General features: G+C 38.0%; 1 protein-coding gene across 1 annotated transcript in view; it reads left to right on the forward strand.

Annotated features, from left to right (window-relative positions):
* The window catches only part of DNAH7 (dynein axonemal heavy chain 7), a 228,158-nt gene that overhangs the window by 120,567 nt on the left and 88,175 nt on the right, over positions 1–19,416 (forward strand). The window contains exons 37-44 of the mRNA XM_045850123.1: positions 199–396; positions 1,723–1,878; positions 2,507–2,675; positions 4,886–5,012; positions 6,215–6,434; positions 9,524–10,396; positions 12,552–12,781; positions 18,377–18,707. Coding sequence (XP_045706079.1) covers positions 199–396; positions 1,723–1,878; positions 2,507–2,675; positions 4,886–5,012; positions 6,215–6,434; positions 9,524–10,396; positions 12,552–12,781; positions 18,377–18,707 — 2,304 coding nt within the window. The remainder of the gene's footprint in view (positions 1–198; positions 397–1,722; positions 1,879–2,506; positions 2,676–4,885; positions 5,013–6,214; positions 6,435–9,523; positions 10,397–12,551; positions 12,782–18,376; positions 18,708–19,416) is intronic.

Consider the following 19,416-nt stretch of genomic DNA (forward strand, 5'->3'; position numbering starts at 1 on the left):
TTCACATAAAATTTAGGTTGAAAAAAATCAGGGTGAAGACTTTTTAAAAATAAAAACCAGTTATAAATATTAGGGTTTCTTGGTCTTGATTTTTCATCTTTTCTATAATGGAACAGGAGTGCAGAGGTCTTAAAGTATTTTATTTAAAAAAGTATTTTATAACATAATGTTCCCTACTTGGCTGTTTATTACAAACAGGGCACAGGAAAATGGGAACCATGGTTAAAAAAATTGGCAGATGCTCCTCCAATACCTAAGGATATGCTGTTTAATGAAATCATTGTACCAACTCTGGACACAATTCGATACTCCACATTAATGGAATTGTTAACCACCCATCAAAAGCCTTCAATATTTGTAGGACCAACAGGAACTGGAAAGAGTGTTTATATTATTGTAAGTATCTTGAAATCTGCATAGTAAAATCTGCATAGTCTTCCTAAGAATGTTATTTTAAAAACCACCTGAAATAGTAGACTTAATGTTTTTAAATACTCAAAATATTTTGATGTTGGAGCCACAGAGAATTTTTATGTAATTGCCTATTTATTTTAGAAAATTTATTAAAGATATGATGACATATTATATTACTAAATTACTGCCCCTTTTGGGTATTTTAATAAAATAGCTTGTCCAGGATGAAGAATTTCATATCCCTTGAAAAAAGTGTTTTAATTACACCTGATATTTATTTTCTCAATTATTTAGTATCTGAATGGTTACTATGCAGTAGTATGTAATTTAGTAATTTTTACAATAAAGTTTTTAGTAATTTTTTACTCATTTATTAATATAGTAATTTTTCTTAATGATTTCTGGAATCATAACCCATGTATGTTGGTTAAGAAAATGCTAGCTGCTGTACAGATAAAACCCCAAATCCTAGTAACTTTACATAGCCTATGTTCCCTTGAATTTAGGGGCTCATATTGATCAAAGGCCAGTTCTTATCTCTAGTTTCAGATTTCTGAAAACAAAAAGCTAGCTGGAATTAATAGTAAATAGTGCACCTGGCCTGTTGCATGGCAAATAAATACAAGTTTCCGCAGGATCCACTGGACAATAAGGAAGATTAGTGGACTTGGGTTTTCCTGGGACTCCATTCTATATGACTACGGCAGCGAGGGAACCCCATTTGTCCCCTGTGTCAGAGAACTGTGCAGTGTGGGTGTCCCTTTGGAGTGTCTGAAGAACCTGCACATCTGCTCCTCTCAGACTGCAAGCATTTGGAAGTGTGCCATGACAGCGTTCAAGAAAGCATTAGCCGGGAGAGAACCCCAGTGTAGGACTTTTGCCCTGCCCTCTCCCCAACCGAGGGACAGCAAGAAGGTGGAGCAGGGCAAGGCGAGGGCCAGAGCCACCAGTGGCCGCTCCCCTCTGCAGGTTCCCAGTCAATTCACATTCCTCCGAGTTATGCCTGTCTCTGGCTCTCATCCTTTATGTCAATTTAATCATTTAATCCTTTTGCAATACATTTGGGTAGATAGTTCAATAATTGCCCTGGTATTATTTTATTAAATAATCTTTTTCACAACAGATTGAAGTGACAGAGAGACACACCATTGACATGGTAACTGTTATTTCTATTAATTTCATCTCCTTTTATGTTGTTAAGACACTCCCAGGTTAAATTCGTTTGTTAACAATGATGTTTGGTATTTATTTTTAAATGTCAAAATATAATTGCAACTATGGTTCATTTTCTTATTTCCTATTATATAGAATTTCCTTTTAAATCAACTCAATAAAGAAATCTACAAGCCTCTGCTAATTAACTTCTCAGCACAAACTACAGCAGCTCAAACTCAGAATATTATCATGTCAAAATTGGACAAAAGACGAAAGGGAGTTTTTGGTCCTCCTTTGGGCAAGAGAATGGTAATTGTTCTGTTTCTATACGTATGGTACAGCATGGGGACTATTCACACACACTGCTACACCAGAGCAAGGAAAGCATTTATACTGGGCTTAACATCTTTTTGAACAAATTTTTTTATCACAAATTTTGATTAAGAAGTTTCCTTAAAAGTGTGTTCATATTTGTATGTGCATTAGACAACTTGACATTAAAAACAAGCAGTTGCCCTTTAAATGAAAAGTGGAATATTCATCTGGGAAATTATCTGTCTTCCCAATTCTCTCATTAACATTTTCATTTAGCAGAGTCTGCTACTTGCTTTGCTAGACCTGTAAACACCCTAGTTATCTGTTGACTTATCTGAGAATACCCTTCTCAACTTCACTATTATCACCCAGATGTTGTACTCATTTTAAAATCACACCTATCTCATTTATTTTAAGGTATTGGAGTTGTAAAAGGAAGAAAGAGAAGGCATATTGAGAAACAAATTGTATGGGAAGATTAATAAGTCTTAAACTCTTAACCACCACTTTCCATAGAGATACTCTACAGGATGATGATCCAATTCTTTGCCTCAACATTGTTTACACAATAGGACACTATGTGAAGATGTTAATATTTTCTAATACCTCTTGTCATTCTCAGGTTGTCTTTGTAGATGATGTCAATATGCCTGCTCGGGAGGTATATGGGGCTCAGCCTCCCATCGAGTTACTGAGACAGTGGTTAGATCACTGGAATTGGTATGACCTAAAAGATTGTTCAGTGATTAAACTAGTGGACATTCAAATCATGTGTGCTATGGGACCTCCAGGTACATTTTCTAAGTTTGTGATTATTAAGATTGAAAATCACTCTGGCTATATCTAAAGAGATAGATGGAGAAAGAGAAACCCAATTGGATGATTTGAGTGACATTGTTTTCCATATATATTTTCTATGTGTATAAATTGTGGCCTATGGGTGTGGACCACAGTGGTCAGCACTGCAAAGTGGGTGGCCTTGGTTGGGGCCATCCTTCCACCAACTCTTCCAAACCCTTTTTCTCCCACCTTATGGGACTTCACTTCCCATTTCCTGTCCCCATACTCTGAGGTCCCAGATCCTCGCCAGCAACTCATTTCCATTTCCTTCCTTAAAGTCTCAACTGCATGAGACATTCTTGCTTCAGAGACCACCATCCTCTGACCCAGTTGAGTTCTACTCTAGTGAGTCTCTGGGTTTGGACAGGCTGTTGAAGGGAATTTAAGTAGGAAATGGCCAAAAGAATTTATTCCTAGAAGCCATTTACATTTACCAAGAGAAATTTATAAGCTCAGATGCATCTTTGTATAGAAGAAATTTTGTTTGCTGGAATAACTAAAATTGCCTGAGTCTTCCAACTGGACATCTTTAATTTTTTTTTCCTGAACACAAGCAAGTATTCTATCTTTTAAAAAAAATTCCTTTTCTTAATGTACCATTTCTTCTGGAAATCTCTCTGATATTTGCCTCTGAACCTCTGATCTTTACTGACCTGTAATGTAGACTCTTTGCTGAGTCAGTAGCTGCTCTCAGCACTCTGTCTCATCAATGAGACAGCTGCTTCTGGGTGTCAGACTTCCGTTCTCCTTTGCCTCTCTGCCTCCCTGCAAGCTGGTCACCTGTACTACATGCCCACTTTTCCCTGCCTCTTCAGGAACTGGATGGAAAATTAGGTTGATTCCATGAGGTATCTTTTCCTCTTAGACCCCATTTTCTAAAAATACCACCATTTTTATACAACATCTAAATGTTCTCTGGGAGAAAGTGTTGAAGACAGAGCTAGCAGCCCTGTTCTCTCACCTTTCCTTCTGCAACCCTTTCATCCGCTTCTTGAACTTGCCCAGGTAAATCAGTGTTCATTATGAGCTTGTTAATACATAGACACACATAACTGGTTTGATCATAGACTGCCAGTTAAATGCTGTCAGACATTATTTGTGTTTTCAGCGGCAGCACTGTATGATTCAGTGATAAAAACAAAATACCACTTTAAACAAACATAAATCATGAACCTATATACTCTTAGGCCAAATATACATTAGAGATATACATTTTTGAAATCACTTTTTTAAACCAAAGATTTCGTGATAGAATCTCTTTAAAACACAACTGCAAATGTGTCTATGTATTTAAAGGTGATATCAGTTTTGTAAATCAATGTGTTATATCTAAATCAGTTAGTAAAGCCTCATATTTGAAAATGTAATAATTATTTCATGAAAGTGAGATAATCCCCAAATTTTTAAAAATGTGAGCTGCCAGTGAAGTAGCCACATGAACCACATAGACTAACCTTGGGGAAATCCATTTAAGATGTGGGGAAAGAATTAATTAGGCTGTATGCTGAAGATGTGCTGAATTTCAGACATGTGGGAAGGACTGTGCATTTAGTAATTCAGATTAACCTTATATTAATATTGTATAATATTGTATCTTAATATTTTATTGTAATGAGGCTGTTCACAATTTACTGCTTTGGGTTATAAATCTGGAGAAGGTGCCCAATGGCTTTTTCTTTCTGGTTGAGCTTTCTTTGGTAACATAGCTGTGACCCAAGATTTTGTCTAATTAGTTGAACTCATTTAGATAATTCAACTAGAAAACAAAAGCTCAATTTTTTAAAAAAATATATTCTTTTTTTTTTAATTTATTCACTTTTAGAGAGGGGAGGGAATGAGGGAGGGAGAGAGAGAGAGAGAGAGAGAAACATCAATGTGCGGTTGCTGGGGGTCATGGCCTGCAACCCAAGCATGTACCCTGGCTAGGAATCGAACCTGCGACACTTTGGTTCGCCGTACTCAATCCACTGAGCTACGCCAGCCAGGGCAAAAACTCAGTTTTTGAAGGGGATAGTTTTTTGACATCAGTGTTATCCTCTTGACTTTTTGGTGGCCACAGATTTTTCCATCTTTCAAGTTATTTTACTCTCTAAAATATTAGAGAGAATACTCTGGTATATATTAGCAGCATTGTTAAGAGTTATCCTTTTTTAATATATAGGTGGTGGTCGAAATCCAGTAACTCCTCGATACATGCGACATTTCAATCTTATAACAATCAATGAGTTTAGTGATAAATCTATGTTTGCAATCTTTTCTAAAATCTTAACCTGGCATTTGAAAACTTGGTAAGTAATTTAAAGTGCGTATATTTTTTTTTCATTAAGATGGGATAAAATCTTTTGAAAACATCTCAGCATAAATAGTGCTTCTTAAACTTTTCCACAAAAGCATCCCTAGACGAGGGAAAGGTAGTGGGTAGTATGGCTCCCATCCACTGCGCCCATCTCTGGGTTATGGGAACACAACACCAGGGAGCACAAGGAAGTAGCTTTCTTTTTTTTCCTTTTTTTTTTTGTCTGAAAAGTCTTGGTTTTTAGTCTAAAAATTCATAGAAATTTTGGATTCTGCTGTATAATATGTTCATGTTGGAATTATCAATATTTTCAGTTTTCACCACATAGTGCAATTAATGATGGAAAAATATGTCAGGTTTCTCCTGTGGCCTTGATGCCTGTAGGAGAACTCTTTGAGTCCCCCAGGGGCATCCATGTCCAAGTTTGAGGGTAGCCTTGGAACTTGTGCCCTGGGAAAGTGTCACTCCCGAACTTCCCCATAGGATTTGTGTGGCCTTGCAGACCTGAGCTGTGCAAGTCTCGGTTCCCTGACGTCTATCTCAGGAAACAGCTGTTTCTTGCCCTATGCTGTGATGGTGGAGGGCTGACTCCTTGTCAAAGCAGAAGTTAAAAACAGACAATTTTTCCAAATAAATATTTTCCCCATTTTCTTTCTACCCTAATCATGCTCTTTGCCACCCCCACCCCCATTTTTTAAATCCTGGCTCACAATTTATTTAACTTTCTTTGTAATTCTCCTTTTCTTTCACTCTTTTCCTTATTTTGTTCTCTATTTTTATTTTCTTCCTTCCCTTTCTCTGAAAATACCTGTTTGACCAGTTATCTGTATGCAGTTGAGAATGCCAGGGAGTGAAAACAGTTAGGACTTATTTGTTTAGTGCGTCCTGGATTTAGTTATATAATCTGGGTTCCTTTGTTGGTTATTCTGTTCACTTAGTTAAGTAGTTTAAAGCCGATTAAGTTGGTTCTGCTACTCATGAGTTTCTTTGAACATAAAATAAGGTAATGAATGGGAAGTAGCTTTAAAAGAAGTAAAAAAATCTATTGTGATTATATGAAAAAATAATAAGTCTATAAACTAAATCATTTGATGTAATCAGAATAAAAATTTTGTTAGACTTGCAAAATATTTAGGTATCATAATTTTATACTTGCTAACATTTTTCTTTCTTTTTATTTAAACATTTTTTAAGTTACAAATTTCCAGATGATTTTCTAGATTTGAGCACACAAATTGTAAAGGGTACGATGAATTTGTATAAAGAAGCAATGAAGAATCTGTTGCCTACTCCAGCGAAATCTCACTACTTGTTCAACCTCCGTGATTTCTCCCGTGTCATTCAGGGTGTTTGTTTGTCAAGACCAGAAACAACAGAAACCAAAGAGGTGATTAAACGTCTTTGGGTTCATGAGGTAAATTTCCATGTTACTGAAATATGATTATGCAAGAAACAAAGGTTTTATCATGCCAACAACTGGACAAGAAGGAATATTCAGCAATTTACATGGTCAAAATGCATTCAGCTATTTGGCATTACAAAGGTTAATGAGATAATTTTTAAAATATTTAACACATATGTATTATGTTATTTAAAATGTGTGGTCTCTCATTCTTAGGAATTTCTGTGTTTTTTTAGGATATTATGAAGTGGGTATCACTTGGGGCTGAATCACTCCTTTAAGTGACTGGATCCTTGTTCATATGATTTCAAATAATTTTGTGCTGGAAAAATTTTTGAGCTGTTTTATAAGAAGTGAATGTATTTATTTACATTATTTACTTGTAGTTTTACTAGATTCCAAAAGAAATGTAAAGCAAACCAGTTTGGAGAGCACAGACACTGCATACAAATATATTTAAGTTGTTTTTGAGAAGAGGCATGTGGGTGAATGTTTTCTTGTAAAAGTGTGGAGGGAGGGTGGGAGAGTGGAAGAGAGAACACAAAAAATAATGCATCAAAAATAATAGTTCACTATTTTAAAAATAGGCAAAGAATATGAGAAAGTGGGAGGAAGGATGTTCTTCCATTTTAATATATAAATAATATAGTTATTTTCATTTACTAATGTAGTTAAGAAATCTAGAAAATTGGAACGTGCTGCTATGTTAAAACCATGTGCTCTAGAGACATAAATTTCAAAAGGGCTTTTAAAAATTCTTTTTCTGTAGGCTTTTTAGATCTACAATTTGAGTTCCTAAATCCTCACACCTTTTTAGATTTATAATTTGAGTTCCTAAATCCTCATGCCTTCAAATATATGTACAAGTGAAGGTCCATTCCACTAGGAAATTTTGGCCCCAGTGAGGTCCCTGAAAGTGATTCTTGGAAAAAGCATGATCTGCAGATTGTGCTTCGCTCCACTGTAGGTCACTTAGTTGCCTGAGGGGAATCCATATTCTGGGACACGGACAGAGGCTGTAAGTCTGGTAGGGTAATAGAAATAGTGCTGAAAGGCAGAAAGGGACAGAGATGAGAGGGGACTGTTGTTGACTTCACTGTAGGAGTGCACTTTGTCATGAGCCACATCTTACTCTAGGAGGCACCTAGCATTCTCCACCTCAGGAGCTTCGCTTTTGATATATCTTCTACCTAGAACGCTCCCAGACCCATTGCTCACAAGGCTTACCCACTTACCTCCTTAAGTTTTCTGGTTAAATATCCACTTACCATAGAGGCCCACTGTGGACCATTCCTACCTACCTTTATAACTCTCTATCCTTTATCTTGCTTTATTCTTCATAGCACCAAACATCACTTGGCACTGTCTATATTTTTGCTTACTTATTGTCTCTGCTACATTAGAAGTTCTGTGAGAGCAGCAACTTTTATTCACTACTCTCCTCAGTGCCTGCGAGTGTGTTGACAACCTTTGGGAAACACTGTCTTAGGTTCTTACTAAATTGTCAGCTTGATAATTATGTACTTGGTTCATGCTTAGGTCCTGATGTCTGATGAGTGAGGTTGGTTTAACTTAGCTTCCTCTTTGCATAGAAATATTATACATGGTCTTCAGTACCTCCATCCAAGGAAGTGACTATTGGCATATGTTGGGAAACTTAGATTGTTCCACAGAAAAGTAGCTTTGTTGGAGTATGGGGATGCTTCAGTCATATCATTTGCCTGTGTAGCCACAACTGCTAGAAAAATGGATGACACTATTATGTCATCCACTTGACAATAGTGAAAACACTAAAATCATTATTTTTTAACACCATTAGGTTGACTCCAAGGCAGTTTGTAATAATTTTAATTCTCAAGTCTATAGTTTTTACATATGTTTTGTCACTTTATTTTTGCCATGCATCTGTGAAACTTGAAAGGCAGGCATTACTACTTTCATTTTATAGGTGAAGAAGCTGATATAGACAGATTTAAGTCATTTCCCCCAAATGTCAGAAATTTTGCTGACAAAAATATGGCATTGCTTTATATATATGCATTAGTCTGCTAGTGCCGCTATTACAAAAGACCACAGATTGAGTGGCTTAAACAACGGAAATTGATTTCCTCACATTTCTGGAGACCAGAAGTCCAAGATCAAGATGCTATCCATATGGGGTTCTGGTGAAAGGTCTCTTTTTGATTTGCAGATAGTTGCCTTCTCACTGGGTCCTCACATGGCCTTTTTTCTCATATGACTGCAGAGAAAGTGACAGCTGTGATGTTTCTTCTTTTCCTATAAGGGCACCAGTCCTGTTGGATTAGGGCACCACCCTTATGACCTCACTTCACCTTAATTATCGCCTTAAAAGATTTCTCTCCTAATACAATCCCATGGGGAGTTAGGACTTTACTATAAGACTTTAGGTGGGACACAATTTAGCCCAAAATAGGCTGTAACCAAGGGACATTCATACCACTTTAAGGAAATAGTTATTTTATGTAGCAAGTCTGATTACCTATATCTTCTATAGCCAGAGAATATTTTAGTAGATTACGTTCTGCAATGACTTACAACAAAAATAATTAACAAACGTCCAAAACAAACTTGCTTTCCACTGAAGACATTTTCTTCTTTTCTAGAATATGTGCTTTAAAAAATAATAATATGTATTAATTTGCCAATAATTTTCAAAATGTTATCTGGCTTGGGAAAAGGGAAGACCACTGCACAGAGGCTGGGAAAGCCTGGATACCAGTGCCCAGCTTTGTCTTGTCTGAGTGACCCGAAAAGGCGGTCACTACCTTGTCTGGTTTTGTTTTCTTCTCTGGTCCTTTGTGTAACTCTCTGCATCTCCACAGGCTGCTTCAGCCCTGCCCAATTTACCTTGATTTGTTGAAAACTACATGTAACTATGTTATTTCAAATATGTATGATCAAAGTAAAAATTTAAAATAAATATGATCATGAGTTGGTCCTAATTGTTTGGATATGCTTTTAATAAATCCCATATAAATTTCCTGAGAGTACTTTTTATATTGTCTGAGATTAGCACAGAAATAAAACAAAAAAAATGTAGAAGATTCAGTTTCTAAAGCTGCCTTTTAATTATTTTACAGATCCTTAGAGTGTATTATGATCGCCTCCTGGATAATGTAGACAGAAGTTGGCTTATCAGCCATATTCAAGAAATTTTGAAAAGTTACATGAATGAAGATTTTCATGAACTTTTTAAGAATTTAGATTTTGATAATGATGGAGTGGTGGAAGAAGATGACCTACGTAGCTTAATGTTTTGTGATTTCCATGATCCCAAGAGGGAAGACACCAACTACAGAGAAGTTGCAGATGTTGATAATCTTCGGGTGATAGTAGAAGCTCACCTCGATGAATATAACAATATGAGCAAAAAAACCATGAACCTTGTCCTCTTCCGATTTGCCATGGAACACATCAGCCGGATTTCCAGGATCCTGAAGCAGCCTCGTAGCCATGCTCTTCTGGTTGGTGTTGGAGGGAGCGGAAGGCAGTCTGTCACCAGGCTAGCTGCCTACATGGCCGATTATTCAGTTTTCCAGGTTGAAATCTCTAAGGGCTATGGTAACTCTGAGTGGCATGAAGATTTAAAAGTGATCTTAAGGAAGAGTGCTGAAGGTGAGATGAATGGTGTCTTCCTGTTTACGGATACTCAGATTAAAAAGGAGTCATTTTTAGAAGACGTCAACAATCTGCTCAATGCTGGGGAAGTTCCAAATCTCTTTGCATTAGATGAGAAGCAAGAGATATGCGATAAGATGCGTCAATTAGATCGCCAACGGGATAAAACCAAACAAACAGATGGAAGCCCTATAGCTCTTTTCAACATGTTTATCGAACGCTGCCGCAACCAACTGCACGTTGTCCTTGCCATGAGTCCCATTGGAGATGCATTTCGTGTTCGTCTTAGGAAGTTCCCCTCTCTTATTAACTGCTGTACCATTGACTGGTTTCAGGTATTGCCATGCAAGATTCTGTTGCTCTATTTTCTGCTAAGATTAATTATTTCATGCAAAACATATTTATTGAACCCTTGCTTTGTAGTGGGTCTGATTCTAAGAGCTGGACATAAAGAAAGAAATGAAATCAACAAGGCTTCTGCTGTCCTTGAGCTTACACTCTGCAGACAAATCAGCAAATAATAATGACCTTATACAGAGTAGCCCGTAGGGAATAAAAAAAGAAACACAAAAGACAGAGTGCCTGTACCGAGAGGATCTGGGCAGAGAGAATAAACTAGTGAAGACAAAGGGCTGTGTGGATGGGATGAGCGGGCAGGAGAAGATGAGAGCTGGGAGAGCAGGGGCGCTAACTGAGGGGGTGGTAGTAGAGTTGAGGTCAGAGAGGTGGGAAGGGCCAGAGCAGGCAGAGATTCACAGCTTGGATTTGGATTTTATTTTATGTGTGCTGGGAAGTTTTCAAAGAATTGAAATTTGGGGAACGTGACGTTGTTACCAAACAGCAACTGGGGTCCTGCTGCCTGCTGCCACCCTCCCAGGGACGTCCAGCCCACAGCCCGTGGGCTGCACACATTTCAGGATGGCTATGAACGCAGCCCAACACGAAATCGTAAATTTACTTAAAACATTATGAGATTTTTTGTGTGTGATTATGTGTCAAACATGTTTAACGTGTGGTGCAGAGAGACCAAAAGGTTGGAGTTAAAATTCAAGAGGCAAAGGATTGGTCATAAAGGAAAGGAGTCTTTATTCAAAAGCTTCACAATTTTGGAATAACAGCTTTCCACATGAATTAGTCACTTAAGCCAATCAATTAAGGCTGAACTCTTTAATCTTTAACTCTTTAGTTAACAGCTTTAATCATTTAAACCTATTTATTAAAGTTAAACTCTTAAACACTGAAGTTCTAGCATCCCCCCTGTTAATGTTAATTATCTTATTTCTATAGGGTTAATTTACAAACTAAAACAACATAAGATACGAATCCACACAATTTTGGAATAATGGCAGCCTTCTGCCTCAGAGGTCATTCCCTCTAAAACACCCAAAGAATAACCCTGCCACCCTCTGCCAGGCCAGCCTGAGCCTAAGCTGCACCTGGAGTTCCTTCCCATCCAAAATACTGCCCATTGGGAAACACAAGCAGAAGCAGCATAATCATCTAGGCATCCTCAAGGAAGAAGAGAGCCTGAGAGTCAGCAGCCAACGTGTCTACCCACCCCACGAGCCCGGGAGTGCTGCTTTTATTTCAAATCTTCTCCCCCATAATTCCATGCACTCTGTCAGCTTCTCAGCCAATCCTGCCCTAGACTGTTTACCATTGCCTTGGGCAACCTCCTCCTATGGCCCCTCCCTACTCCTTCCTAGTGATCTGATCAGATCTCTCTGTATCAACATGACCTAATTTATATTTTGAAAACATCATTCTGTCAGCTGTGTAGAGCACACAGGCAGGGAGACCAGTTAGGACACTATTGGAATATTCTAGGAAAATGATAACAGGTTTGAATTGGGATGTAGAAAAAGAAAGAAAGGAAAGGGTTTGGAAGCTATTTTAGGGGTGGTGCCTATATAACTTGCTTATGGGATTGATGCAGGGTTAAGGAAGAAGAAAGAGACCAAGGATGATTCCTGAATTTTGACTTGAGCACCTGGGTGGATGAGGTGATGTTTACTAAGTTAGAGAAGATTACAGCTATTTGGGAAAGATAGGAACCATGTTTTGGACTTGGTGAGTTTGAAATGCCTCTAAGAGAAATGAAGGAGGTAGTTTTATGTGGTTCTGGTGTTTAGGAGAAAAGATAACATTTACCTCAGAGAATTATTGGGACAATTAAGTGAGATAATTTCAGTAAAATGCACACAGAAAGAGACATTCCATAAGTTAGGTTCATTTCTCTTTCTTGCTCTTACAAACAATTTCTCTAAGCCCTGAACAAACCATGGAGTTAATATTACATGCACTAGCTACCAGCTCCCTGCCCTATCACTGCAAGAACTTGGGGGAAGTACTGCATGAAAGTGTTTCTCCTAACCATCCCTCATGCTTTCCCCTCCATTCCTAACCCTCATAATTGTAAAGGACTACAATAGTAACAGACTCATATTAGTAACTCTGATCAAGTGCTAAAACATTTGTCATTAAATTTAGTCATGGCCTGAAGATGCGCTACAGGCAGTTGCCTCACGCTTTTTGGAAGAAATTGAAATGTCAGAGGAAATACGAGATGGCTGTATCGACATGTGTAAAATCTTCCACACTTCTACTATAGATTTATCAACATCCTTCCATGTTGAACTTCAAAGATACAATTATGTGACTCCAACCTCTTATCTTGAATTAATCTCCACCTTCAAACTGTTGTTGCAAAAGAAAAGAAGGTAAAAATGAATTTTTTATATTTTAAGTATGCTAGAGTGGTTTTAAAGTATTTGTGTATGCAAAATGGTATAGCTGTGATGTAATAGAGATTTATTTCATATATATATATATAAAGTGAGTTTTGTTAAACCCTTAAGTAATTTACTCCACAAACTTTTTTTTTATGGTAGAGAGTGGGTCTTACTCTTTCATATGGTGCATTGCCTAACATACCATAAATACAGAATCATGTTTGTTGAAGAAATGAAGGTATGCCCACTCAAAGCTGTGGAAAGCCTGCAAGATACTTTGACAATGATATTGACTAAACGCCACTAGAGAGTAATTTTACTTTGATTATAGATAAACCTTCTCTTTAGATAGTAAATGGCTGAAACCCAGAGACAGCTACTCAATGTGCCTAGTCAGCTTTTCTTCTTCAAATAAACTGTCATTTGAAAATTTCAGTACAAATATCAATAAACTCATGAACTATAGAATGTGTCATTGTGAACTTTCTAATGTTATTTAGGATGGTTTTTACATTCAGAAAAGTTTTTTCAAAAAATTTCTTTAGTTGTATAAATTAATACTCAATATGCATATTAAAAATGTAAAAACCTTAAATTAAGCTACAGAGTTAGCAGTTTAGAAATTTTAGTGATCAGGAATTTAGTTCTGTGGGTTTTCTTGACTGCACGGGCCAGGATCCCGATGGGTGGGCAGCCGTCGGGGAAAGTGATCAGATTCTTGCAGTCAAGATGGAGGCATAGGCAAACATGGCTTGCTCCCTCACGTAACCACATCAAAATTACAACTAAAGTGTAAAACAACCATCACTCAGAACCATCAGAAATTGAGCTCAATGGAAGTCTGACAACTACAGAATTAAAGAAACCATATCCATCCAGCTGGTAAGAGGAGTACAGGTGTGGAACAGGCTGGTTTCACAACCATGTGTAGTAGAAAAAAATTCAGGAGGGTTATGTCGGGAGTGAGGAGTCCCAGCCCCACACCACACACCCCAGCCAGTCTTCCAGGGCCAGGCATATAAGTTCCCACACTCCTGGCTGCAAAAACTAGTGGGGATTGAGTTGGTGGAAGAAACTTCTGAAGTCTCAAGCAGTTCCTCTTAAAAGAACCAAAATATGGACTCACCTACTCAGACTCACTGCCTCTGAGCTCCAGCACTGAGGTAGCAGCTTGAAAGGCTCCAATGGCATACTGGGAGAAACTGAATTGTGGCTTCAAGGTGAGAAGAGGCCACTATCCCTTTTCTAAACCCACCTGCCATAGAGCCACGGAGCTGGTAGATGGATGCCATTTCTGAGACTCCATCAACCTGGCTAACACTGTTTAACCCACCTTGGAGATCCCCAGAGACTATGCCCCATGCAAATTACGGGCCCAAACTAGATGCTTTGCCATATTAATGACTGGTCTTAGCCCATACTGCACAACTTCCTAAATCCTCTCAAACAAGCAACAGCTGGCCTCAGTGAGCCCCAGGCCTGGCACTAGCAGCAGCCAGCCTAGATTCACAGCTTGACTTTGCCTGGGAATCTCCAAGCCCCAGCACGAGTAACCGCCATCTCAGATTGCTTTATAGCTCCGACAGGGTGGCCCAGGGCAAAACACAGGTGGTGGCTGACCTTCCCTGCACCACCCGGGAAACCCCAAGGCCAGGACACCCAGTGAACAGCTACAGACCATGTTGGAGCACCACCACTCCACCCCTGCACAGCTGATCCTCCACAAAGGGCCAAGGGTGGTGGTCAGTGGTCACAGCCAATCCATGCAGGTGACTGACCTGTGTAAATCTCTCCCATTGATCTACCAACAGCAACCAAGGCTCAACTACAGGAGAAGGTTGTACTCAGCCCACATGAAAGGCACATCTTGAGGACCCAGCTTGAGTGATAAGAGAGACTATGCCACTGGACCCTACAGGACATCTACTACATTAGGCCACACTACCAAGACACGGAGCCAAAGCAGCTGTACCTAATACATAGAAACAGGGAGGCTGTAGAAACGATGAGACAAAGAAACATGGCCCAAATGAAAGAACAGATCAAAACTCTAGAAAAAGAGCTAAATGAAATGGAGATAAGCAATCTATCAGATACAGAGTTCAAAACATTGTTTATAAGGATGCTCAAGGAACTTAGTGAGGATCTCAACAACATAAAAAAGATCCAGTCAGAAACAAAGGTTACACTAATTGAAATAAAGAACAATTTACAGGGAAACAACACTAGAGTGGATGAAGCCAAGAATCAAATCAATGACTTGGAACATAAGGAAACAAAACACCCAATCAGAACAAGAAGAAAAAGAATAAAAAAAAATGAGGGTATTATAAGCAGACTCTGGCACAACTTCAAGAGGTTCTACATTTGCATCATGGGGTGCCAAAAGGAGACTTCCTTAATTTGGTGAAGGAAATAGACATGCAAATCTAGGAAGCACAGAGTCCCAAATAAGATGGAGAGGCCCACTCCAAGACACATCATAATTAAAATGCCAAAGCTTAAAGATAAAGAGAACCTTAAAAGCAGCAAGAGAAAAGCACTTAGTTACTTACAGGGGAATTCCCATGAGACTGTGGGTGAGTTCTGAAAAGAAACTTTGTGGGCTAGAAGGGATTGGCAAGAAATATTCAAAGTCATGAAAAGCAGGGACCTACAGCCAAGATTGCTCTACCCAGTAAAGCCATCATTTAGAATCAAGGGGCAGATAAAAAGCTTCCAAGACAAGAAAAAACTATAAAGGAGCTCATCACCACCAAACCATTATTATGTGAAATGTGAAAGGGACTTACTTAAGAAAAAGATCAAAACTATGAACAATAAGATGGCAATACATATCTATGAACAGCTAAATCTAAAAAACAACTAATCAAACAAGAACAGTGACAAGATCATGGATACAGAGCACGTTTTGGTGGTTGCCTGGTGGGAGAGGGTGTGGGGGAATGCGTGGAGAGGTGAAGGGATTAAGAAGTACAAATAGGCAGTTACAGAATAGCCATGGGGATGTAAAGTACAGTATGGGAAATGGAGCAGCCAAAGATCTTATATGCATGGCCCATGGGCATGAACAATGCTGGGAGGACTGCCTGAGGGAGTGGGAGGTACTGGGTGGAGGAGGGCAAAGGAGGAAAAATTAGGACAACTGTAATAGCATAATCAATAAAATATAATTATTTTTTTAAAAAGAAATTTTAGTGATTATTTTTAAGAGGCCTTCAACTAATATTTGTTCATATTCAAAAACTTATTTAAACATATTTTTATTGTATTTATTATTTTTCATATATTTTTATTTCCCTTTTAAGATCTGATTTAATGAATCAAACTTTCCTACTTAAATATTAATAAATCTAGTACATTAAATGTATACACATGTTGAGCCTTAAGTTCTTTTAAATGTTTGAATATTATCTATAAAGTTAATGAAATTTTTACTTAAAAATACAAATGTAACTCTTCTGCTCAGTTACACAATTTATATTGCAATGCCTCTTTTATTGAATAAATTTGACATGTAACATTGTGTAAGCTTAAACTTGTTACTTTGATACATTTAATATTGTAATATGATTGCCATTATAGCTTTATCACATTACATAATTATAGTACAATGTTATTAGCTATTTTCATTGTGCTGTGCATTAGAGCTCTAGGACTCTCTCACTGTTCAACACTGTTTCCTACTCTTAAACACCATCACTCTCATGCCCCTCACCCCGCCCCCTGGTAGCCACCCTTATGCTCTGTTTTTTGTAGGTTTGACTTTGTTTAGACTCCACATATGTGATATCAGACAGAACTTGTCTCTCCCTGATTTACTCACTTCACATACTGGGTCCAGATCCATCCACACTGTCATAAATGTCGGGATATCCTCCTTTCTCGTGGCCGAATAACACTCCATTGTGGGATTTATGTTGGAACTACAAGGCTAGTCTGTTAAGCTAACAGACCAAACTCTTAAATAATATTTTAAAAAATACTTAAAACACCAAATGTGGACAGATTCCTTGACAGAAAAACATTACTGTTACGAGTTTGATTTTTGCATGTATTTCTACTTAATTTTAAAAGTTTCTATGGTTAATTCATGATCTTAGGCATTTTGAAGCCTCTTTTCTCATATTGGCCAAATACTACCTGGATCCAGTAGGACACTTTCTTCTTTCACCTGCATTTATGGTGACCATCGTTATGCCTTCCACAGCTAGGGTGTCATAGCTTTTCCCATTTACAATGGTCCACACCCTCATACTTGAATTATACCATAAGTATTTTTTCCATCCACCTAGTGAAATCTGCAACTCCCATCTGAGGCTGCTGCTACATGATTTGGCTGAGTTTTATTGTATTTTTAGTTCTCAAGATAATTGTCTTTCTGTGTTGATCTTATGATCTTTAACTTAATGGAATCTTGCCCTTTTTTTTGTTCATATTTTCCCATCCAAGAGGGTCAAAAACTCTTGGAGATTCTGACTAAATTTTGGACATCACTATGGCTTTGTTTGATTGTATGCTCACAAATTTAAGGCTGTCCTAATTGGAAGAAAGATTATAAAAATGAAATACAAACTAATAGGAAGGTTGAAAGTGATAGTTTCCTAGGCATTTTTATATATTCTTACTGATTTCCAAATTTTCCTCTGCTCTTAAGTCTTCTTTACCTCCACTAGAATTTCCATCCTGTAGTTACACTAAAGCCTTCAGATCTGTTTGTAGTCAGGTTGAACTGTCATCTAGCAGCGCCTTAAGTCCTCTGCCAGGAAGCCAGTGGTTTAGCTAGCAAAGCATCACATGGGATGAACAAAAATGCAGACACTGCTTCATGCTTACAAGAGTGAGACCTTTCCTGTGCCTGCTCCACTAGGTTTCAGCTGAAATTGAACTTGATTATCTGGTAGCATGCATCCAGTATCCTCAGTTCCCATCACTGTCAAATATTTTGCTAACTCAGTGAATATAACTACTATTTTGGGGGACAAAAATATGGTGTGCCCTCACTTATAAATTGTGGGTATTTTTGCACCAGAAAGAAAGTGTTGAGTTTCATTACCTACCCTATTTGTTACTTTTGCCTTAATAAAAAATTCCTATTTCAAGATACTGAGTACATCTTAAAAAGGGTTTGCCACCTTTGGCAGCATTCATAATAATATGCTTTCAGCACTGAAGTTTGTTTGGAAGAAATGATTATAAAAAGGTTTTAAGAAACAATAATGTATTGGAATAAACTTCCCAAGTCAACTAATTTTGGAAGCATAACATTAATTCGATAAAAGAGGCTTCTTTCCTTACACTTAATGTTTTTGCATTTCTGTTATGTGCCTAGACATTGTGCTAGGTACTGGAAATAAAAAAATGAGCAAGACATACTATCTGCTTTTAATTGCACACAATCCAGTTTTCTAGAGTGAATATTTTTTGACAAGTTGTTAATGTATGTAGAGATTTTTCAGATCACTTATTTAGTTACGCCTTGAATAAAACCTGAGAAGCTCAAGAACACTTAATATTTTTCCATGGAATAGGAAAAATATTCAGAGCCTGACGACTAACATAGTGTTATCTATTTGCTTTTAGTGAAGTAATGAAAATGAAAAAGAGGTATGAAGTGGGTTTGGAAAAACTGGATTCTGCTGCATCCCAAGTAGCCACAATGCAGAGTGAGTTGGAGGCACTCCAACCCCAGTTAAAAGTTGCCAGCAAAGAGGTGGATGAAATGATGGTAATCATTGAGAAGGAATCTGTGGAAGTTGCCAAAACTGAAAAAATAGTGAAAGCTGATGAGACGATAGCCAATGAACAAGCTATGGCTTCGAAAGCCATCAAAGACGAATGTGATGCTGACCTGGCCGGGGCCTTGCCGATATTAGAGTCAGCACTCGCCGCCCTTGATACTCTCACAGCACAGGTAAGGCGGCCACACACTGGCTAGGAAACGTGTCATCAGAGCCCAAGGAAGTACTTACCATTGTGTGCTATGACCTGTTCTGTCTCTCCAAATTAGTCTCCACCATTAATGCAATTAAAATAATTTTCAAATTGGCAGAGGACTCCCTAATTCACCGAATAAATAAATAAATAAATAAAGTCCTAATTCACCAAATAAATAAATAAATAAAAGAAATACATGTGCATGACTAAGACAATTTTGAAAAAGTAGAAAGCTTTCCAAATGTTACAGCTTACCATAAGACGGCTGTTACCTCAAGAACTTTGCAAAACAATGATGATAGTTGATGGGCATAAGACCTGAATGTATATTTTGATCCTAAGGTGCACCTTTTTTCATATTTAGGCAATTTTGTAATTGGGATATACCTCACAGTAGATGTGACCAAGTACAGTTGTGCCTCAGTATCTGCGGGGTCCTGGTTCCAGGACCCCCTTCAAATACCAAAATCTAGAATGCTCAAGTCCCTTATATAAAATGGCATAGTATTTGCATATAACCTACGTACATCCTCCCGTATACTTTAAATCATCTCTAGATTGCTTAAATACCAAATACAATGTAGATTCTATGTAAGTAGCTAATATTATACTGTCTCATTTGGGAAATACTAACGGCCTGTGGTTGGTGGTATCCGTGGGTGTGGAACCCGTGGGTACGGAGGGCC

This window comes from Phyllostomus hastatus, unplaced genomic scaffold (genome assembly GCF_019186645.2).
Source record: "Phyllostomus hastatus isolate PE091 unplaced genomic scaffold, TTU_PhHast_1.1 phas_contig_1, whole genome shotgun sequence".
Classification (NCBI taxonomy): domain Eukaryota; kingdom Metazoa; phylum Chordata; class Mammalia; order Chiroptera; family Phyllostomidae; genus Phyllostomus; species Phyllostomus hastatus.